This window comes from Cricetulus griseus (genome assembly GCF_003668045.3).
Source record: "Cricetulus griseus strain 17A/GY chromosome 1 unlocalized genomic scaffold, alternate assembly CriGri-PICRH-1.0 chr1_1, whole genome shotgun sequence".
Taxonomy (NCBI): domain Eukaryota; kingdom Metazoa; phylum Chordata; class Mammalia; order Rodentia; family Cricetidae; genus Cricetulus; species Cricetulus griseus.
In genome coordinates this window covers 255,184,619-255,203,788 of record NW_023276807.1, presented here as the reverse complement: position 1 = coordinate 255,203,788, position 19,170 = coordinate 255,184,619, and the positions used below count along the sequence as shown (strand labels likewise).

General features: G+C 39.3%; 1 protein-coding gene across 2 annotated transcripts in view; it reads right to left on the bottom strand.

Moving 5' to 3' along the window:
- The window catches only part of Scel (sciellin), an 84,478-nt gene that overhangs the window by 26,299 nt on the left and 39,009 nt on the right, over nt 1–19,170 (bottom strand). Inside the window, exons 11-19 of one of the 2 annotated variants that reach the window (XM_035452615.1) lie at nt 18,101–18,145; nt 16,566–16,625; nt 16,203–16,262; nt 14,188–14,244; nt 11,907–11,966; nt 10,653–10,712; nt 6,248–6,307; nt 4,957–5,016; nt 1,951–2,013 (exon numbers count right to left, since the gene is read on the bottom strand). In XM_035452615.1, the coding sequence (XP_035308506.1) occupies nt 1,951–2,013; nt 4,957–5,016; nt 6,248–6,307; nt 10,653–10,712; nt 11,907–11,966; nt 14,188–14,244; nt 16,203–16,262; nt 16,566–16,625; nt 18,101–18,145 (525 nt within the window). The remainder of the gene's footprint in view (nt 1–1,950; nt 2,014–4,956; nt 5,017–6,247; nt 6,308–10,652; nt 10,713–11,906; nt 11,967–14,187; nt 14,245–16,202; nt 16,263–16,565; nt 16,626–18,100; nt 18,146–19,170) is intronic. The other variant, XM_035452616.1, reaches the window with a different exon arrangement.

The following is a 19,170-nucleotide window of genomic DNA, read 5'->3' as shown; positions in this document are numbered from 1 at the left end:
TTTAAATTTTATCCAGGGAAAATATAACAGCTTCCCTACCCAAGTTCCTGATTTGATTTTGTGTTACTGATGGGTTAGAGGCTGTACCAGATATTTGGGTATTATTTCCATGGAGGTTCAGACTCCAGAGCATATTGTAGTAATGTGTACACTTGTGATCACATATGCCATCCATATGTGATCCTTCAAGTGACCCTGTCAGACCACTGAGGGACACTTCCCAGCTGTCCTACAACCTATCCTTGTAGCCTCCTGGGTTTTCGGAGACATTTAGTGAACCTTCATTTATTTGAAGATTGAAGTCTGTGCTGTGGAGTCAAGGACAGAATTCAGCTGGAAACCACAGGACCTCATAGAAGACAGATTTTTTTTTTCTTTGCTCTCAAGCCTTGGTATTGCCATGTGCATATGAGGAGCTTGGACCAGACACTGCCTACAGCTCTGTCCTCTCTAGCATCAACTCCAGGAAGACTATTGTTACCGCCTGTAATGTTTATTGCAGCAGCCTTCCATTTCATTTTTCTTTTTAAATGCAGCTCACTGACAACACATTCTATATTCAACCAGCAGTACACGGGGGCTCCTAAATGTAATATATTAAACTGACAACCTATTATTGTCTTAGCGTAACATCTCTCTGCCCTGGTACATAATTAACGTTAATCTATGCTAATTGCCTGCTGTTAATAAGATTAAGTATGACGACCAAATTCACTTTTTGGTGTCCACGGCCTGTAATTAGACCTAACATGCAAGCAAATGACACCTAGTGATAGCTGTGAACCCAGTAGGTGCTTGGTGATTAGTTACTGCCTCGGCGATCACAGAACTACTATCAGTCTTCCCTTAATTTTCTCTGTGAACCTGGACAAATCGCTTGACCTCTCTGAGTCCTTATTCCCTCTTCTACAAAACAGATTCTGCTGCAACGGTGGTTTTCAAAGTTGTTCCCATCAACTGGGCTAAGATTTTCCATGTTTCCTCCATCCCATCAGTACAGTTTTATGACTTTTATAGGTGTCAGCACACTTAAATATGGGAATTATGAAAACATTCCTAAGACTTTATACAAAAAGTCTTGGGAATGCCGGGCATTGGTGGCACACGCCTTTGATCCCAGCCCTCGGGATTTTGAATTTTATTCAAAATTGAATTTTATTCAATTTCCCCATAAAATGGTTATGGTATTTATATTCATGTTATGTTTAGTTAAGAAGAAAAGATCCCTGTGAGTTGGAGGCCAGCCTAGTCTACAGAGCAAGTTCCAGGACAGTCTCCAAAACAATACAGAGAAACCCTGTCTGGAAAACAAACAAACAAACAAAAACAAAAAAGCAAACAAACAAACATACAAACAAGTCTTGGGAATGTATTAAATTGTATATAATCAGAGATAAAAAGTGAATTTAATTATCTTGGAGAAACTAAATAAAGAATTATTAAATTGAAGTTCATATACATTTTGTAAACACAAGCCCCATAAAGAATAATAAGCCTCCTAAACTTCCTACTGTCCCCCAGAAAACACTCTTCCACAAAGAGTAAATGCACTCACTACTAATGATGTATCAATTGGGGCATCTTGGTTTGTTACACAGCTATTGTTAATAAATTTTAACTGCAGAAACAAAAGCTTAACATTACGCCTTCACAAACTAAACAGAATGTACCAGCTCCTGGCCCGCTAGGTTCCTGCCTCCCTTCTTCATTGGCCCCATCTATTACTTTACTTAAGACTAGGAGAAGGCACCACTATGGACAGTGTTCATCTGCCTGTGTTTTGCTATGTTTAAATATTGAAATTAACATGTAAGTTTCTAGGTACATATAAAAATAGTGATGATATTTCAAGAATTTTATTCAATTTCCCCATAAAATGGTTATGGTATTTATATTCATGTTATGTTTAGTTAAGAAGAAAAGAAAACAAAATATAATATTTTCCCTTACCCAGCAGTAGTTTTGACAGCTTTGGGGCTTGTATTCATAAATTCATCAAGACCGTGTTGATTGCTAAAACAAAATAAAAGGGTCAAAGTCAGTAAGAAATATGTGGGTTTTAGTTGGGGGGTGGTAGGGGAGGACGGGAGGGAGAAGGAAACTGGGATTATCATGTAAATCAATATTGTTTCTAATTCAAATAAAAAATGATAAAAAAAGAAATATGTGTGTGTGTATGTGTGTGTCTATGTGTGTGTGTGTGTGTGTGTGTGTGAGAGAGAGAGAGAGAGAGAGATGAGAATATAGAATAAACATAACATGTTACAAAGTGTCTAGCTCAGATCATTAATTACTTTTGAATTTTGTTTTGTTTTCAGACAGGGTCTCCCTACTTCCTTTGTAGAACAGCAGGCTGGTCTTGAACTCTAATGTTTCCTGCCTTAAGCTTGAGCTCTAAGAGTAAAGGGGTGGCTTGTTCCAACCCTTATGAAGGGTTTTATAAGGATTAAGACACTTCCTGGGTCCAGATCCCCAAGAACTGCAAAAGGTGAACCACATTTGAACCCTGAACAAATGTATGGTGCACTCTCACTCCTTGCCCTGGGCGTCCTTCAGATGAACTCAGGACCATTGCGGGTGAACCCTGCATTCTTTCCCTGACATCCCTTCTCCCTGTTGTATTCCAAGTGGCTCCTTTATCTGCATATTCCATACCAATATAATTCTCACAACAGCTTTTTGAGTGATAGCTTGGAGTTGCTCCAATATATAAGCAGTCTCAATTTCTCAAGAAGAGAAGTATGTTCAATGCCATGCAAAAATATTCTAATTAACTATAAACCTGTTATATTGCCAGTTTTCTCATAAGTCATTTAAATATTAATCCAGTAATTATGAGAAAGCAGCAAACGGATGTTTTCAGTTTATTCATTTTTATACACTTATAACTTATTAACTAAGAATTTGCAGAATTAACCTACTTATGTGATTATTGTGTCACCAGGAATTGCTCAAGTAGTAATTATACAGAATTAGTATCGGTATTATCATCTTAAACAATATTATAGTGAGATAAATGGAAGCAATAATAAAAGAAAACCCTGATTAGTATTTTACAGATCAACAAATCATGTTCTCATTTGTTATTCCCTCCTTTGAAATATCTTTAACCAAATAATCCTACTCCGTTTGCATAAATAGGAGGATTTTGTTTGTTTGTTCGCTGAGGAGGTCACTTTGATAATAGTGTCCAGGTCTTAGTTCCTGAAAATAATGCATTGCATTATCTGACAAGGTCAACTAAGAACAATCACTTTATATTTCTCAACCTTGTTATCAAATCAAATTTGTATTTGGTGACTTAAAACTCCAGCATGACTTGAATCTTCTTTTTAAATAAACTTTACTATACATGATTTACAAATAAAAAAAAAAGTCACACACCAGAAGTGAACCAGACACTGTCTATATATCACAATGGGTTTCTCTATAGTTAGAATGCCATTCAGAGCTGGAGCTCTGAAGCTCAGCACTGGATTCTACACGGTCACTGCAAAGTAATTAGTTGGTTTCTAAATTCAGTGTCTAGCAAGAGAGTTTATTCTTACTTGGGTTATGAAATCTCAGGACAACTCAACACTAAAGGTTGAGATACAGGATGAGCATCTCCAGCGTAGCCTTACTAGATAAAATCATTTATGCAAAGTGCGTCAGCTGGCTGTTTGAGAAGTTGCTTCAAGTACACTATGAATTGAATCACCTCTCCCTTCCAAAAAACTGTCTAGGCTGGGGAGTATCTTATCAAGGCCTGCTGGGATGAATTCCTCCTATATGCTGGTTTTATAATAAAGATTTACTAGAACACAGACACTCTCATTTATTTACAAAGTGTTTTCAATTTGCTTTCACAGGAGTGGCAGGATCCTGTAGCTGAAGGAAGCTGCTGTGGACCTCTGGTGTAGTCTGGATATGCTTTGTTGTTTGTTACAGTTGTTCACACTGCAGTAAAACAGAGCATCCCTGTTCTCAGAGACAGCAAACAGCTGGGAAGAAGGCATCCATCTACATACCATCCATGTCTGACCCAATTCAAACTGACGTAGCAATGTATGCTTATGATTTGGTTATTGTTTTTTTTTGTTTACTTGTCATGGTATGTTATAGGGAAAGATCTTTCTATACGAAACACAAATATCATTTTTACTTTTCAGTAAATCGAATGTAATTTTTTAAAAAATGGACTCCTTGGCTAGAGATATAGGCCAGTGGGTAACACTTGGTACACAAACAGAAAGACTGCAATTTGGATTCTTAGGACCCATTAAGATGCTAGGCGGGTGAGACAGAAGGTGAGAGCCCAGGCAGAGGTCCCCAGAGCACACTGGCTGGCTAGCTACGCTGAGTCCTAGCTGGATAGCCCAGTCTGTGAGCTGCAGTCGACGTGACAGCAGCTGGGGAACACATACTATGCCAACCTTTGGCTTCGACACACACACAGTACATGAATCAGCCCCTGCACATAGATCCACATACAGGAGAGGACACACAAATCACACCACACACACACACACACACACACACACACACACACACACACACTGACTTCCTGACTTTAGAATTGGCTGGGTATTAGAAAAAAAGAAGAAAGGGAATAAATGGAGGAAGAAGACAAAAGAACCTTTTGTCATCTGCAGACTTTTATTCCGGCTGCTTTGTTTTAAAAAATCCTTTTAGGATGCTGCCTTATGCCATGGGAATTCCAATTTACCCTAAACACCAAGCATGGACTACATATGATACACTGGAATGAGTTCACCTCTATATTTCCAGGAGTCCCTGTCTCCCACCACAGTCCATGGCCAGGGAAGCCCGGGTAGGGGTTTCAGTACCAGACTGTGGGGTGGCCACATACCTTTTTCTGGTTTTGCATCCCCTGTCTCTAGACAGTATAAGTATTTTTCTGATTTTTAAGAGTGAAATGGAAAAAAGGAGAGATAAAAGTTTCATAAACCTTACCCTTGGTTAACTCTGTTGGTTGTGAACACAGCTTTGATGAAATTGTCAAGATTTTGACCCCTTAAAGATATAGAACATTATTAATTAAATTACATATGATGGTTGAAATTATTTCTTTAAACTGATAAATATTTTATTGCAGAGTATTTACTAAAACCTTGACCCCAGCCATTTTGTTGAAATTTAGTGATGGAAGTGGTTTTGAAAGTACCCTGTGAACACAACAGACAGCTCTGGATCCTTAGTTAATAACAAAGCCAAAGCCCAAACAAACTGATGGGATCTGAGGAGTCCGAAATGACACCCAGACTCACATCTGGGGGCTCTAGCCTACCAGGCTCTCCCCTCTTCTTCACCATCCTTCTGCTAAAAGGAGCCAACCAAGAACAATGTTTTCTGTATTTATTGAAAAATGACTTGAACCAAAATGGTCAAAGCCACCTTCACTGTGCTGGAAAGCACCTGACAAAACCTCTAGCTTCTCCAATATGAGGTGGTCAGAGCCGTCACTTCAGTCAGGATCACTCAATTTAGCTGACAATTTCCTTAAACTTGTAAACAATGATCAGCTTAAAACGGTAAGGGGGCAATATTAAATCTTACCCTTGAAAACCTTTTCCTGTTGTCAAATTCACCTCGCTGAAATTATTAAGGTCTTTGGAACTTTAAACAGACAAACTGCACAAAATCCACTTAATAAAAATGGAATTAAATCAACTGGCCATTTTGCCTTGAATCCTATGAATCTATATGCCCTCAAAATAAATTTTAGGATTAAGCTTTGATTGAAATCAATACTGGTGCAAATCTTCAGCTTACAGGAGTAAAGTTTCAACCTTTGTACAAATCAGTGGTACACTGGCTTCTTTTCCCACTTGTTCTCAAAACAAATCCCAGCATTAGGGCGGGCGTGGTTGAGATTGTTTTTCATTAGCTTATTTTGAAACAAAGCAATGGTTTACCCAAAAACTTACCCTGTCTCCAGAAATAGCCATGCTAATCCTATAGCCCCAACTCAGTGGTGTTTTGATAATAATTTCCATTTACAGCACTTTAGTTTTAAAGGGATCTTAGAGCCATTATTCCACTTGGTCCTTCTTGCTCTGTGCTGCCAGTAATAGAGTAATGCCGTGACTGGCCAGCTGCTCTCAGTGTCCATTGAACCTGCTCAGAACCCCATCTTGTAAGCAATGAGCTCCAGACTTTCTGGGTCCAAGAATCCCAGCTCTTCTGTTCATAAGTGCAACGTATTGACACAGGAAAGAAGAGAGATAAGACATAATTCGCTCACCCTTGGTTACTCCTGTTCACTGCCGGGGTGACTTTGATCAGATTGTCAAGGCTCTGGCCCCTTTAAACATTGAAGAAAAAAAAAAGGAGTGGTTAATGGTAGATTTTCAACTGGTAGAATGAAACTATTCATTAAGTCTCAGAAACAGTATAAACACTCATTGAGATCATGCCAAAGAGTTAAAGGTGACTCTTTATATACATGGAGGGGTATGTATATGTATATGAGTATGTGTATTTATATGTATGTATACGTATGAGACTTGGTGAGATACTATTTTAATTTTTCAGACATTCGGCGATTACCAAAACTTCACTAGATCTCTCCATCTAATAGTACCCTGTCAACCACTTCCAAGTATATAAAACATTTTTTAATTAGGTCATATAGAACATTCCATAGAACAGAATGTTCTATGTCTCATAGAACATTCCAGAAACCATTCTCTCATTGTAGCAACCTCCAACACATGTAAAACAAACTTTATTTATTTATTTATTTATTTACTTATTTATTTTGGTTTTTAGAGACAGGGTTTCTCTGTGTAGCTTTGTAGACCAGGCTGGCCTCAAACTCACAGAGATCCACCTGCCTCTGTCTCCCAAGTGCCGAAATGAAAGGTGTGTGCCACCACCGCCTAGCTTAAAACAAACTTTTTAAAATCTACATTTTGTTGATCCTTTTGGTAAGTTTTCTATTACAAAACTGCATTAGGATAAATATACAAATTTGTTTAAAATGCACTATACACAACCTGGTATCTACTTCTGGAACTTATAACCCATCAGAATGACACATTGTAACTGATTGTTTGGAGAACAAACAATAAGAAAACTGAAGTTTATAGACTTCTGAAATGTACCAAAAGGTAAGCCATATTGGCTGAACTATGAACTCCACCGTTGCTGAAAATGCTTGAGCACTTTGCTGTTGGCCGTAACTACACGGCTGCTTCTGATCTTCTGGCAACGATGCCTCTCTTACTGCATTGCATGTGCTTCTCACCGGCAAGCACTCTCTGATCTACAGAGGGTACCACATGGGGAGAAGAGCTGCCGCAGAAGCAAGCCTTACCACTCTCTCCACACTTGATGACCCCACCAAGATGCCTCTGAGGGTTCATTTACACAACATCAAAGGTACAGTGTTTAGAAGCAACCAGATGTTGACCCAAGTTTTTTTTTTCTTTTTGCTTGATCCATATGTCTCAAGATGATAGTCAAACTGGAGACAGCAAAGAAAACATGTGGACTTTCATTATGACAATAATGAAACGATTAACCCCACAGAAACAACTGCTGTACTCCACATTAACCTTTCTTGCTTTTCATCTAAATGAAGCCCCTGGGATTTGAATGACATGGTCCCAAGGAAAAATTCCAGGTAGCAACTGGAAGATTTTAGTGTTCAAATAAATAAAGGAGCAGCAAGCACCATAAGCCCTTTCTTTGGGAGGCTGGTTGAGGAGTTTGCTTTCGTTGTATTATGTAGACGTCAGTCTCTTTAAACATTAAATGAGCCCTGTGACTGTATAGGTTTATTTAAATTCTTATTGCATGAAGTCAATAAAGAAAAAACTAATTAATGTGGTAATCTAATTATTATAACGAAATGCTATTTGATGTTTAACCAGGTGAATCATTGCCTCATAGTGTATATATCATCAGTATTTATATATGCTTGCAGTCCACAAATGGCAGAGACCGATGATCTAGGCTCTGCCAAGTGGTGGCATAGATGTGATCAAAGCAGACACAGACTTAGCCTACTTGAGGTTTCCATTCCAAGCTACAAAGTAGAGCACAGACAAACATCTAAGTGAGTGGCACAGCTTTTCAGCTAACAATGTATGCTGTACTTTAAACTCAGTATTTGGTGTTTATGGTACTGAGGATAAGTGGGGGAGGTATATAACTTAATCATATTTAATAATCAAAAATGGTCTCTTTAAAAGGAAGACAGTATGGTGACAGTATTCCAGAAAATGGGAACAGCATATGTAAATGCCTTAATGCAAGAATAAATCTGAAATATAAAAGGGTTATTTGATAAAGGTTTACTTTATTGAAAAAGTAAAAGACTATCTCTAAGCACTAGAATTTTATTCCACCCAAAATGGAAAAAGTGAGAGCTTTTTAATAATGAAGAAAGTTTGCTATCTATCTATCTATATTTCTTTCTTTTTTTCTTTCTTTCTTTCTTTCTTTCTTTCTTTCTTTCTTTCTTTCTTTCTCCCCATATATGTGTGTGTCTCTTTCTCCGTGTGTGTCTGTGTGTGTGTGTGTGTGTGTGTGTGTGTGTGTGTGTGCCAAAGGTTGATGTCTTGTGTTTTCCTATATCATTCTTCATGTAACATTTTTGAGGAAAGGGGTTCATACTGAATGTAGAGCTCACTGATTTGGTTAAGACTAGCTGGGCAGCTATGCCCAGGGATCCTCCTGTCTCTACCATCCTAGGAGTGAATTACAGGACCGTGATGAAATGGATGACTTTTTCAAGGATTCTGAGAATTGAACTCAGGTTCTCACGTTTGTTATTGACAGAGCCCCTAACCATATATTTAAAATATCTACAGAGTCTCGTTATGTAAAAAGTAAATTGAAAGTACTATCCTTAAAAGCTCATAGAAAGCAGACACATACAAATATGGACACACATTTTACATGTGTTCACTCACATACATACATCATGTATACATAAATTCATGTATATGTACAAACATGAACACTCAGCCACTATTTTTATATATGCAATAATTCACTGCCACAAAATACACACATGCACACATTCATGTACATGTCCACCTGCATACATACACAGGCACATATCTCCACTTGTAAGCATACCCATGTGCTTGTATAGTAATAAACAAATGAAAGCAAGCCTTTAAAACATATGCCTGTATATATCTAATCATGTGCACACATATCCATATCAATATATAAAGAATAATAGGTCACAGTTTGAAGTGTTCCAATAAATAATAAGTAGGAAAATAATTTTAGATGTCAAGATGAACTAAATGTCTAGACCATTATGAAAACATAATTAATCTGAATGTTTTCCTAACACTGACTTCTCACTTTATCTAATATGTCTGAGCACAAGAGTTCTAAGATTCCTCTTTGTTAGATGAGGTAGATGCTGGCTAGTTTTAAGTCAACTTGACACATGCTAGAGTCATTTTGGAAGTGGGAGCCTCAACTGAGAAACTGCCCCTGCAAAACTTGCCTTTGATCAAACCTTTGCTGGGTTTTCTTGATTGACGTTTGATGTGGGTGCATCTCCTTCACAGACAAGTGATGCTGCCCCTGGGGATGGGGGGGGCCTGGATGGCATGAGAGCGGATCCTGAGCAAGCCCCGAGGAGCAAGCCAGTAAGCAGTGTTTCCTCAGGGCCTCTGCACAAGTTCCTGCCTCATGTTCCCTGCCCTTATTGCTCCTGTCATGACTCCCCTTTGAGATGGGCTGTGATATAAAGCTGTAGGGTAAAATAAACCATTTCATCCCTAAGTTGCTTTTGGCCATGGTCTTTATCACAGCGATAGAAAAGTCACTTAAGACATTCAGTAAGCAGGGTCAGTGGCACGGTTAGTCAGAAGCTGAATTTGAAATGAGGCTTTCAGATTCTCTGTTCACATTAATACCTCAGTTATCTTCCTGAACCACGTAAGGAGTCAAAGGGACCAATGTTTTGTTTTGTTTTTCTCAGCAAGGATGCAAGATTTAATTGTTTTGCCGAATTCACTGGGTGGTTGTGCCTCTGACTGTGCCGCAGAGCCAAAAGCAGGGCAGCTTGGCAGTGTGTGCAACAGCTTTTAGCTAGCTGAGCTTTGCTCTGCCAGCACAGCCTCTGGGGCATTGGTGACACATTTCAGAATCAACAAATAATATCATACACTGAGTTAACTAAGTGGAAAAGAGTTCAGGGAGTTATTTGATACACCGTTTTCAGCTCTATGGCGACAAGTTCAGTTTGAAAATACAGTTCACATGCACATACACACACGTGCACTCTCCTACACACACACACACACACACACACACACACACACACACACACACATCCAAATATACTCTGCTCTTACATACACATGTGATATCACGTATACCTCTACTAACACACTCACTCACACCCTTTTATAGGTCTGATTCTCATACATAGACTTCATTCACTATCTATACACTAACACAAAGTGAAATAATACAGCTCAAAGGCTTATTCAAAACTGCCTTGTAATTTCTCAAAATTACCAGATAACAAATGTTACTCCTATCAAACTGCTTAATAAAATGTGTTTGAGAAAACAAATGAGCTGTTTGGGCATCAACTCTGTGTCCCAAACATGATCACTAGCATTCTGATGGGTATAATGCCTGGCAGGAGGAAGCTGTAGGCACATTACCTCTTCATATTTTTATGTGTTTCAGGATTCCCTTTAATCGATCCATCGATGTCTTGTTTGCTTTAGAAAAGGAAACGAGGTCTTATGAATGTCATTAAAATAAAGCACTAATCAAATGAATAACAGCTCAGATTTTAAGATGTGATAGATGCAAAAGTTCTCTGCGCCAGTGTGAACATCTAAAATTCTAAATGAAAATGACAGTTGTATTATATCTCAAGCTGAAGGTCATTTCAGGTTGTTACTTTGCTAACAACACACATACACACATACATGTGTGTTTGTGTGTGTGTGTGTGTGTGTGTGTGTGTGTGTGTACTGTCTGTTCTGTTCTCAGAATACAAGCACATGGACACTTCTTCCTGAACAAAGTCAGCCTTGTATGCAGACCCATCTAGTTAGGTTCCATCTAATGAGTCCCAGTGAAGCAAGGCAAGTTAGATGAAGTTATTCACTGGAACCAGACTGAATACAAATTACCATTCAACGAATTGTTACAATCTCTGTCTGTTTTTTAGTAATAAGAAAATAATGATGACAACATAATGATATAACAAAATTAAAAATACTAAGAAAGCATGCCCTTGCACAACCCTATCAATCATGCCCATATCAAAAGCTTTTAAATATCTTTTGGCTCAGAGTAAATTATTATAAGTAATAAAGAGCAAGATTTAAAAACAAAACTCATTACCTAGTAGAGAACATAATGTCTCTCTTCTAACTGGATCTACATGCTGCCCCATTAAAAATCAAGAGGTACATAAGCTATGTTCAAAGTGGACAGTGGGGGCATGGTAGACACAGGGACTGGGTACCAAAGGCATCATAGTTCTGGACAGGTGATACAGCAGTAAGTCCTTACTCCCACTTAGGTACTGACCCAGCCTTGTCTGGGCTGTGGCTGAAGCCATCCTTAGAGGAGGTGACCTGTGAGAGTCTTAGTCAAGGCTGGCTTGGCTGTCTATGCTATTCTGGAAATGTACTTTGAAAACTATGGGAAGGTTACATTCTTTAGATAAAGAATTCAACTCTCTCATCAATCATTAAAAAGAAACCAATGCCCCAAATCAAAGAGAAAAGTAACTCCATGTTAAATATTGAGAATTATTTTAAAATAAATATATTAGTGAAAGACAAGGATGAATGACCTTATCTCCCACCTTATTGGCCAAGGCCAAAGCTAAAAAGCCAAATCATTTGCCTTCTGATTATTATTTGGAAATCAGAATTAGGGACATTGGTGAGACTTACCCAGAGGTATTTTCATTTCCTTTGGAGTTGATCTTCATAAGATTATCAAGATCTCTACTTCTTATGAAAAGAATGTTTGGATTAGTTTTATGACATTTCCATAGAATTAGATATATATCACCCATTCAACATTTTTTAGTGATTACCTCAAGCTTTCTGTGAAAATTATTATACTGATATAAATCTATTTTAGTATAAAATTGACCAAGTAATATAAATAAATCTCCAAGGTTTTGCCATGCTATATATGCAAATTTCAATGTATCAACAATACACTCTTTAAAGTACATAATAAGGTTGCAGAAGTAAGACACAAAAGAGAGAAGACATATTCAAAGCTGTGATTCCCTCCACACCAGTTAGGAGGTAACCAGTTAAGCCAAGAGAAGCCTGAGACTCAGAGCCAGCCAAGAGGTTCTCACTTTCTGCTGCTTTTATCTGCTGTGGCATTCATTTTGGTAACTGGTCTTGGCTTTTAGGGGGTAAAAAGTCATCAAAACCATGTCAACACCAAGGAAACCATGTCTGCCATACAGGAACACTGACAACACATGACTTCACATAGACTGTGGCCGAGTGCACAGGGCCTGCACAGGGTCAAGTCAGATGGTGTCCCATCACTGAGAGAGAGAAGTGGTCAACTCTCTTCCATCTCTATCCAAGAAGCTATTCCTAATCGACAACAGATTGCCAAGGAAATGTTTTCTCCAATCGAGTGTCACTGGGTATATAAACCTCACTTAAGTAGGCTCAGTTCCTAGCAGTAGATGGCCAACACAAAATGAACTCAATGGTGTTTTACAATTCCTTTGTACATTATGGTTTTTAATTTTGTGTTTTCATAGATCGTGTGTGTGTGTGTGTGTGTGTGTGTGTGTGTGTGTGTGTGTTTCTGTGTTTTTCATTGTTGTTGGTTTTTTCCTGGTTCTTTTTTTTTTGCCTGTTTTGTTTTTCTAAGGAAAGAAAGGTGTTGAATTGGGTTAGGAGGTGGGAAGAATCTGGGAAAAATGGGGGAGGAAATACTGATCAGAATATATTATATGAATTTTCAACTAAAAATTATGTCAGGTTACATGCAATATTCTCTGAAAACCATTGAACTGGCTAGTTTTATCTCAATTTGACACAAGCTAAAGTCACCTGAGAAGAGGGAACCTCAATGAGAAAATGCCTCTAGAAGATGGGGTTGTATATAAGCCTGTAGAGCATTTTCTTAGTGGTTGATGGGGGAAGGCCCAGCCCATGGTGGGTGGTGCAAACCCATTATGAGTGATGCCATCCCTGGGCTCGTGGTCCTGGATTCTGTAAGAAAGCAGTCTGAGCAAGCCAGTAAACAGCACCCCTCCATGACTTCTGCACAGCTCCTGCTTCAAGGTTCCTGCCGTGTATGAGTTCCTGTCCTGACTTCCTTCGATGATGAACAGTGCTGTGGAAGTGTAAGCTAAATAAACCCTTTCCTCCCCAAGTTGCTTTGGCCATGCTATTTCATCTCAATAATAGCTCTGTGTTAATGACAGCGTGCCTGAATGTGGTGTCAGATGTTTCTAGAAACAACTGACCAGAAAAACCCTGGTTTTAATTATCCTTGGCTTACCTTTGTGTGTTCATTTATGTGGTCTGTGTTTGTATTCATGCATACATCATGTGTGCGTGTGGGTATGTATGTGCTAGTGTGTTATCGTGTGCATTTGAATCCCAGAGGTCAACATGAAGTGTCTTACTCTATTGCTTTCTACCTTGCATCTCTCACTGAACCTGGGAGTCACAGATGCAGTTAGACTGGTTGCTCAGCAAGCTCCAGGCATCCCCCTTCTCCTGCTCCCTAAGTGCTGTGTTTCTGATGTTCCCATTTACCAGGCCTTCCCAGGAGTGCTGGGGACCGGAGCTCATGTCCACATGCTTGCACGGCAGGTATTTTACTGGCTCGGCTATCTATCTCCCTACCCCATTTTTCTAGCTTCTTAAGTAATTTCCACAGTGGCACTTGATTTAAACCAGTCTACATCACGTCTCTCACTTTGCAATTTTTCCTTAAAACTTCTTGATTCACACTAAAAATTGATGCATGTTTTTATTATTTAAGAAAAGATAGGATGAGAGATTTGGTAGAGAACTTGCATGGCCATCCTTTAGGAATGGCATGGATTGTATTCCTTTGATCCACTATTTCTGAATCTGAAGAGTTCATCTGTAGCAGAAAATAATCATAAAACCCAAAGTCTGACAAGGGGTAAAAGGCTAACCAAGAGAAGACTCCCACCAATGAAGGTGTTTTACTTACCCTTTCTCCTTGTCTGTCCTTTGATTGATTTTCTTAAGACTTCCAAAGGCTTGATTTCTTTAGAGCATTGGGGTTGAGGAAAGAGTGTGAGAGAAAAACTCAGTGGCATGTTTAGCATCTCTTAGGACAGCTGTGCTAAGGGCCTAAAGCACTGAAAATCTTAGAAATACCTAACTTAAGTGGCATGAAATGTTCTCCAGACACCTCAATATCAAAATATCAACCGATACTCAGTTACAACTGAATTAACTTGAAAGCAAATTTTACCACCAGGCCTCAGTTTTTTCTTATCTGGAGTAGGCTAGAGGGAGGCTAAATTTAATATGTGCATGGAGATTTTGTCTTATTTAAACACACACAAAAAAACATTCGTGCTAGATATAATTCAATTAATTGATCAACACTTTAAATGGAAATATTTTGAGGACTTGGAGATGTTTCTGGAGTGTCCTGAATGGTCCAATAAAAGTTTCTTGAGGGTCTAACATCACCTTGAAGAGTGGAAATAACTGCGCTGACTTTAGTACCTTGCACAAACTGATCACATAGAATGAGACTTTAATACACAAAAATCTAAGAATTGTTAGAAGCTACTGGTTGTTCATTACTATAATCCAAGCACCTGAAAGACTGGGGCAGGGCAGGAGGACTGTGTGTTTGAAACTGACTAGGGCTACATGGCAAGGCCTTCTCTTAGACCAACGAAGAACACAAAGCTAGCCCCTAATACTCCATAACTGACCAACTGCTGCACACTGACACATTCTTCTCTGACTGATTTCATGGTGATATTGAATTATTTCACTGTAAGATGAGAGAATAAGGACAAAAGTGAGGCCTTTGTCCCTCCTACACCTGCAAGGTCACTTACTCCTGATTCAGGTCAGATGTCATCAAGCTACCCCACATTATAAGCCGCTGTCCTTCCCCCTTCACAGTCCATACCAAGACTGGTAAGGCTCACCGTGCTTTTCCTGTTTGCTACCATTCTTTTGGTGCTCTCTCTGATTCTTGTTTTAAAATATCCGAAATCTCCTTTTCTCCTCTAAGACACAAACTGACAACGGCAAAACTCCTGACTCGCTCTCCACCTGCATTCTCCATTTGGAGGAAGTCACCTACAGTGCACCAGCATGCCCGTGGGACTGTTACTGGGAGCGCTTCCCATCATGGGCGCTTTGCTGCGTGTTCTGGATCAGAAAGCTGATCCGTCAATCCGACGGGATTGACTTGGAAAACCAGGGCATCATTCTGTCTGTGCACACACTGGCACAGATAAATGGCTTTGAAAGATAAATGTGACAACAGAAATAATTGTCATCTTACAAAAGCAAGTTTAATGTCTAACCAAATGCAAAGTAAGTGGCCAGTCTGGGGAGAAATGGTAGAAATCTCATGAATCCTTAACCTTCGTCATTCTTGACTGCTCAGAAATCTTACTTAATAAGACTGTCAGACATTTTATTTCTTTCAACGTGAAATAATATCCGTAATGAAAAGCCAATTTTCTAGTTTGTCATTGTCAGTCTAAGGTTGCAAATTCATCTCTCAAAAGCTACCAGTTTAGTTTTTAATCACCAATTAACCTGGTATAAAATTTACATTTACAAATATCCATGGCAAGATAAACATATGAAGTGCAACCAAGCCCCCATCTCAGAAGTGTCTTCTACATTCTAAGGACTTCACTATCGAGAGGCTCCATTCCCAGAACCAAAATGCCTTGTAGTCAGTATACTTAGTTCATAAGCGTCCTGTAGTAACCAGTTGGGTTTCTTTCATTTTTAATATTAAAGGGAGTACGGAGATCACCTGAACCACACTCTTCTCCTTACGAGATGAAGAAGTTAAGGCATTTGACTAGATCACTGAGAGCCACTATGAGGCACCCAGTCTTCTCTGACCCTTACCCTGAGTCTGTGCCATCTGACCCTGGCCAGAGAAGGCGGCCTCCTGCTGACAACCCAAGACAGTCAAAGGGTCACCCACACTGCCCTTCCTTGACTGGCTCTTACCCTTTGCCATCTCTGTCCATCTGGGAGTTCATATAGATGAGACTTTCAAGACTCTGGGCTCTGGAAACAAATGGAATTGCAATTAAAAACTGCATGTTGAAGTGAAATCGTGTGGTATGTTGAAAGGTCAGATATAATAAACATTTTCTATGAATTGCTCATTTACTTTCATTGACTGGAAGAGCAGAGATCCTCCTGGGCAATTATGTCTGAACTAAATGTACAATGCTGGGGGAGCCAGCCCATCTGCTAGTGTGTTTGTCTGCCACAGGAAGCAGCTCCCCTCCCACCACCTCCACTGTCTGAAGGGGCAAGGCAAGCAGTCTGTGACACCGGACATCTAGGACAGACAGGCACACTTACCTTTTGTCTGCCTGCTGTGCCTTCAGGTTTGCTCGGAAGAGGCCATCAAGACCTTGATTTCTTTAAATATATTGATTAAAAGTCTCATCAGTAATAATGACAGATGCTTAACTATAAAAAGCTTCTACCCGTTTACATGTAAAATAGATTCTGGCTGGGAAAGATGAGCTAAGGTTCTGGAAATCGCCTTATTCTACACAGGTTTTCCCAAACTTCAAGTTTAAATATCAGTAAGCCTTAGAGGAAGTGCAATCAAAGAGGTAAGTTGGGATATCCAGGCCATGATAGGTCTGTAAAAACGCTGTCGAGGCCCATGAAATGTTCCCTTTTTACTTATCTTTTATCCTTTTCTAAATAACTGTGTGAGTTTGGGTGCTCTGCCTGCCAGCATGTCTGTGCACCATGCGCATCCCTTGATTCCTGTAGAGGTCAGAGGGCACCACATCCCCTGGAACTAGAGTTGCAGATGGCTGTGAGCCATTATGTGGGTGCTGGGAACCCAACCCAGGTCCTTTGAAACAGCATCAAGTACTCTAAACTGCTGATCCATTCTGCAGCCCCTGTTTTCTCTCTTTTTACTTTTGAAATTAAAATATAATTATATCATTTTCCCTTTTGTCTCGGCCACCCTTCCCATGTGCACTCCTCTCTCAGATTCATGACCTCTATCATGTTTTTCTTTAATTGCTGATATATATACAAGTGTGTGTGTGTGTGTGTGTGTGTGTCCATTTAACACAAGCCAGCATTTACAAAGCTATCCATGTTGTAAGATCATGACGTTTGAGGTTATCCTGAAACTATCCTGCAACACTGGCTCCAAATTCCCATGTGGCTTCCTCAGTTGGTGCTGGGATGCTGTTGACAAGACATTTTCCTTTCCTCTTGCCCGGGTTCCTCCACTGCCCATGCCTCTCCTTCACACCTGCCTCTGCATCTCCTGATCTAAAACCTCCTGTCTGTACGGACGAGGAAGCTGAAGAGTGGCCAATCTAGGTGAGTTCCGGCACTCATCTCAAGGATGACGATTTTCAAGACAGTATGTGCAAAACATATGTCACAGTGTTAGGTCAATGAAACCAGCGCACATTTCTGTATTTCTTCCCTTGGCTATCTGCTGAGCCTTTCTATCCCCATCATTCATCTATCTCTCCTGGAATATTTTGGTTTGCAATTCCAAGTGATTCAAAACTGGGCAATAATAGTAACAAAGATATTAGTGGTTAGACTCCAAATATTCAGCAATCAAGTGAAACTGTGTATATATAAATGTACTAAAATACCAGAAACTGTGGTATATATATAAACATACAACTACCTTAAATTTCATGGAACATGAAAATCAACAATACTTAAATATTTATACTTTACTAACTGAGTATTTCTCAGAGTTTGTGAGGTATTACTGACTATTCAGATACCTTGATCCTCCTCCTCTAAAACCAAATATTGTTTTTAATTCTTTAAAGATGATACAAGAATTCATAATGTTCAACTCAACAATAACATGGAAAATAGAACTTTTTAGACCTCACCTGTTCAAGCTTTTGTTCATTCTGATGAGATTGTCCATTTCTTCACTTTGGGAAGAGACAACAAAATCTAATATTAGAAAAAAGGGGGGAAAAAACCCTTCCCAGAGTCAAAGGCAGATTCACCTTAAAATATCTCTGAGCACTCAGAAACAGAACATGAGCCTCCATGTTAATTATCTGTGAAACTCTATTTACCCTTCAAAATGTTCCTCAAATGCCATGTTGCCAAAGAAGCCTTTCCTGGCCCATTAGCTGGAGTCTTTCCTATGTTTGGACCTCTTGGAGCATGTAGAGGTTTTTATATCTACTTTGTGGGACTTTGCTGCAGTACTTATTATAGAATAGCAATTGCACTACTGTTACACATTAATGTCCCTTCCCATATACACTACTTGAAATTCAGGACTGCATTTTACAATGCATCCTGTCAGTCTTTAATATATTACCTTTAGATAGATGTTTAATACTCATTATTAACTGAGTCAACAAGAACACTGGTTAATTATAGAGTCTATTCTCACATAATGTAGCTGCACAGAAAGTAGCTACTCAACAGATACTGGCTTATTTCTTAAACTCTACTACAAGTTCATTCTAGGTCAACTAAACTTGCAAGCTTATTTCCATTTTTGAGAACAGCAAACCCCCTTTTAGGCAGCCTTTGGGGCTGTGAGCTTTTCAAGCTAAGCTTCTGTATTTGAGAATTTCCCTTAAACCATAGACTCAGCTCTGTTCGCCAAGCAGGGAGCTGGACTAGGGTGTTCCCCAAGAGTGTTCTTGGTTGCTTCCTCCTGTGTGCTTCTCACAGTATCCCTTCTCCACAGATTTCCTTTCCTTCTTCCATCTACTCTCACCCCCATCCCTCTTGCCTTCCTCACACAAGGCTTCCATCTACATATCGAGGTTCTCTGTTCTTGATGCTACAGAGTCATATGTGTCTCTGGCTTTCTCAACATTCTTGTTTCATCTTGATTCATCTCTGTTGTGAACCAGGAGACCAGTATCTATACCTTACAGTTGCTAAGCCAGAGACATCTACACCGCCATCTAAAAGGTCACCACAACTCATC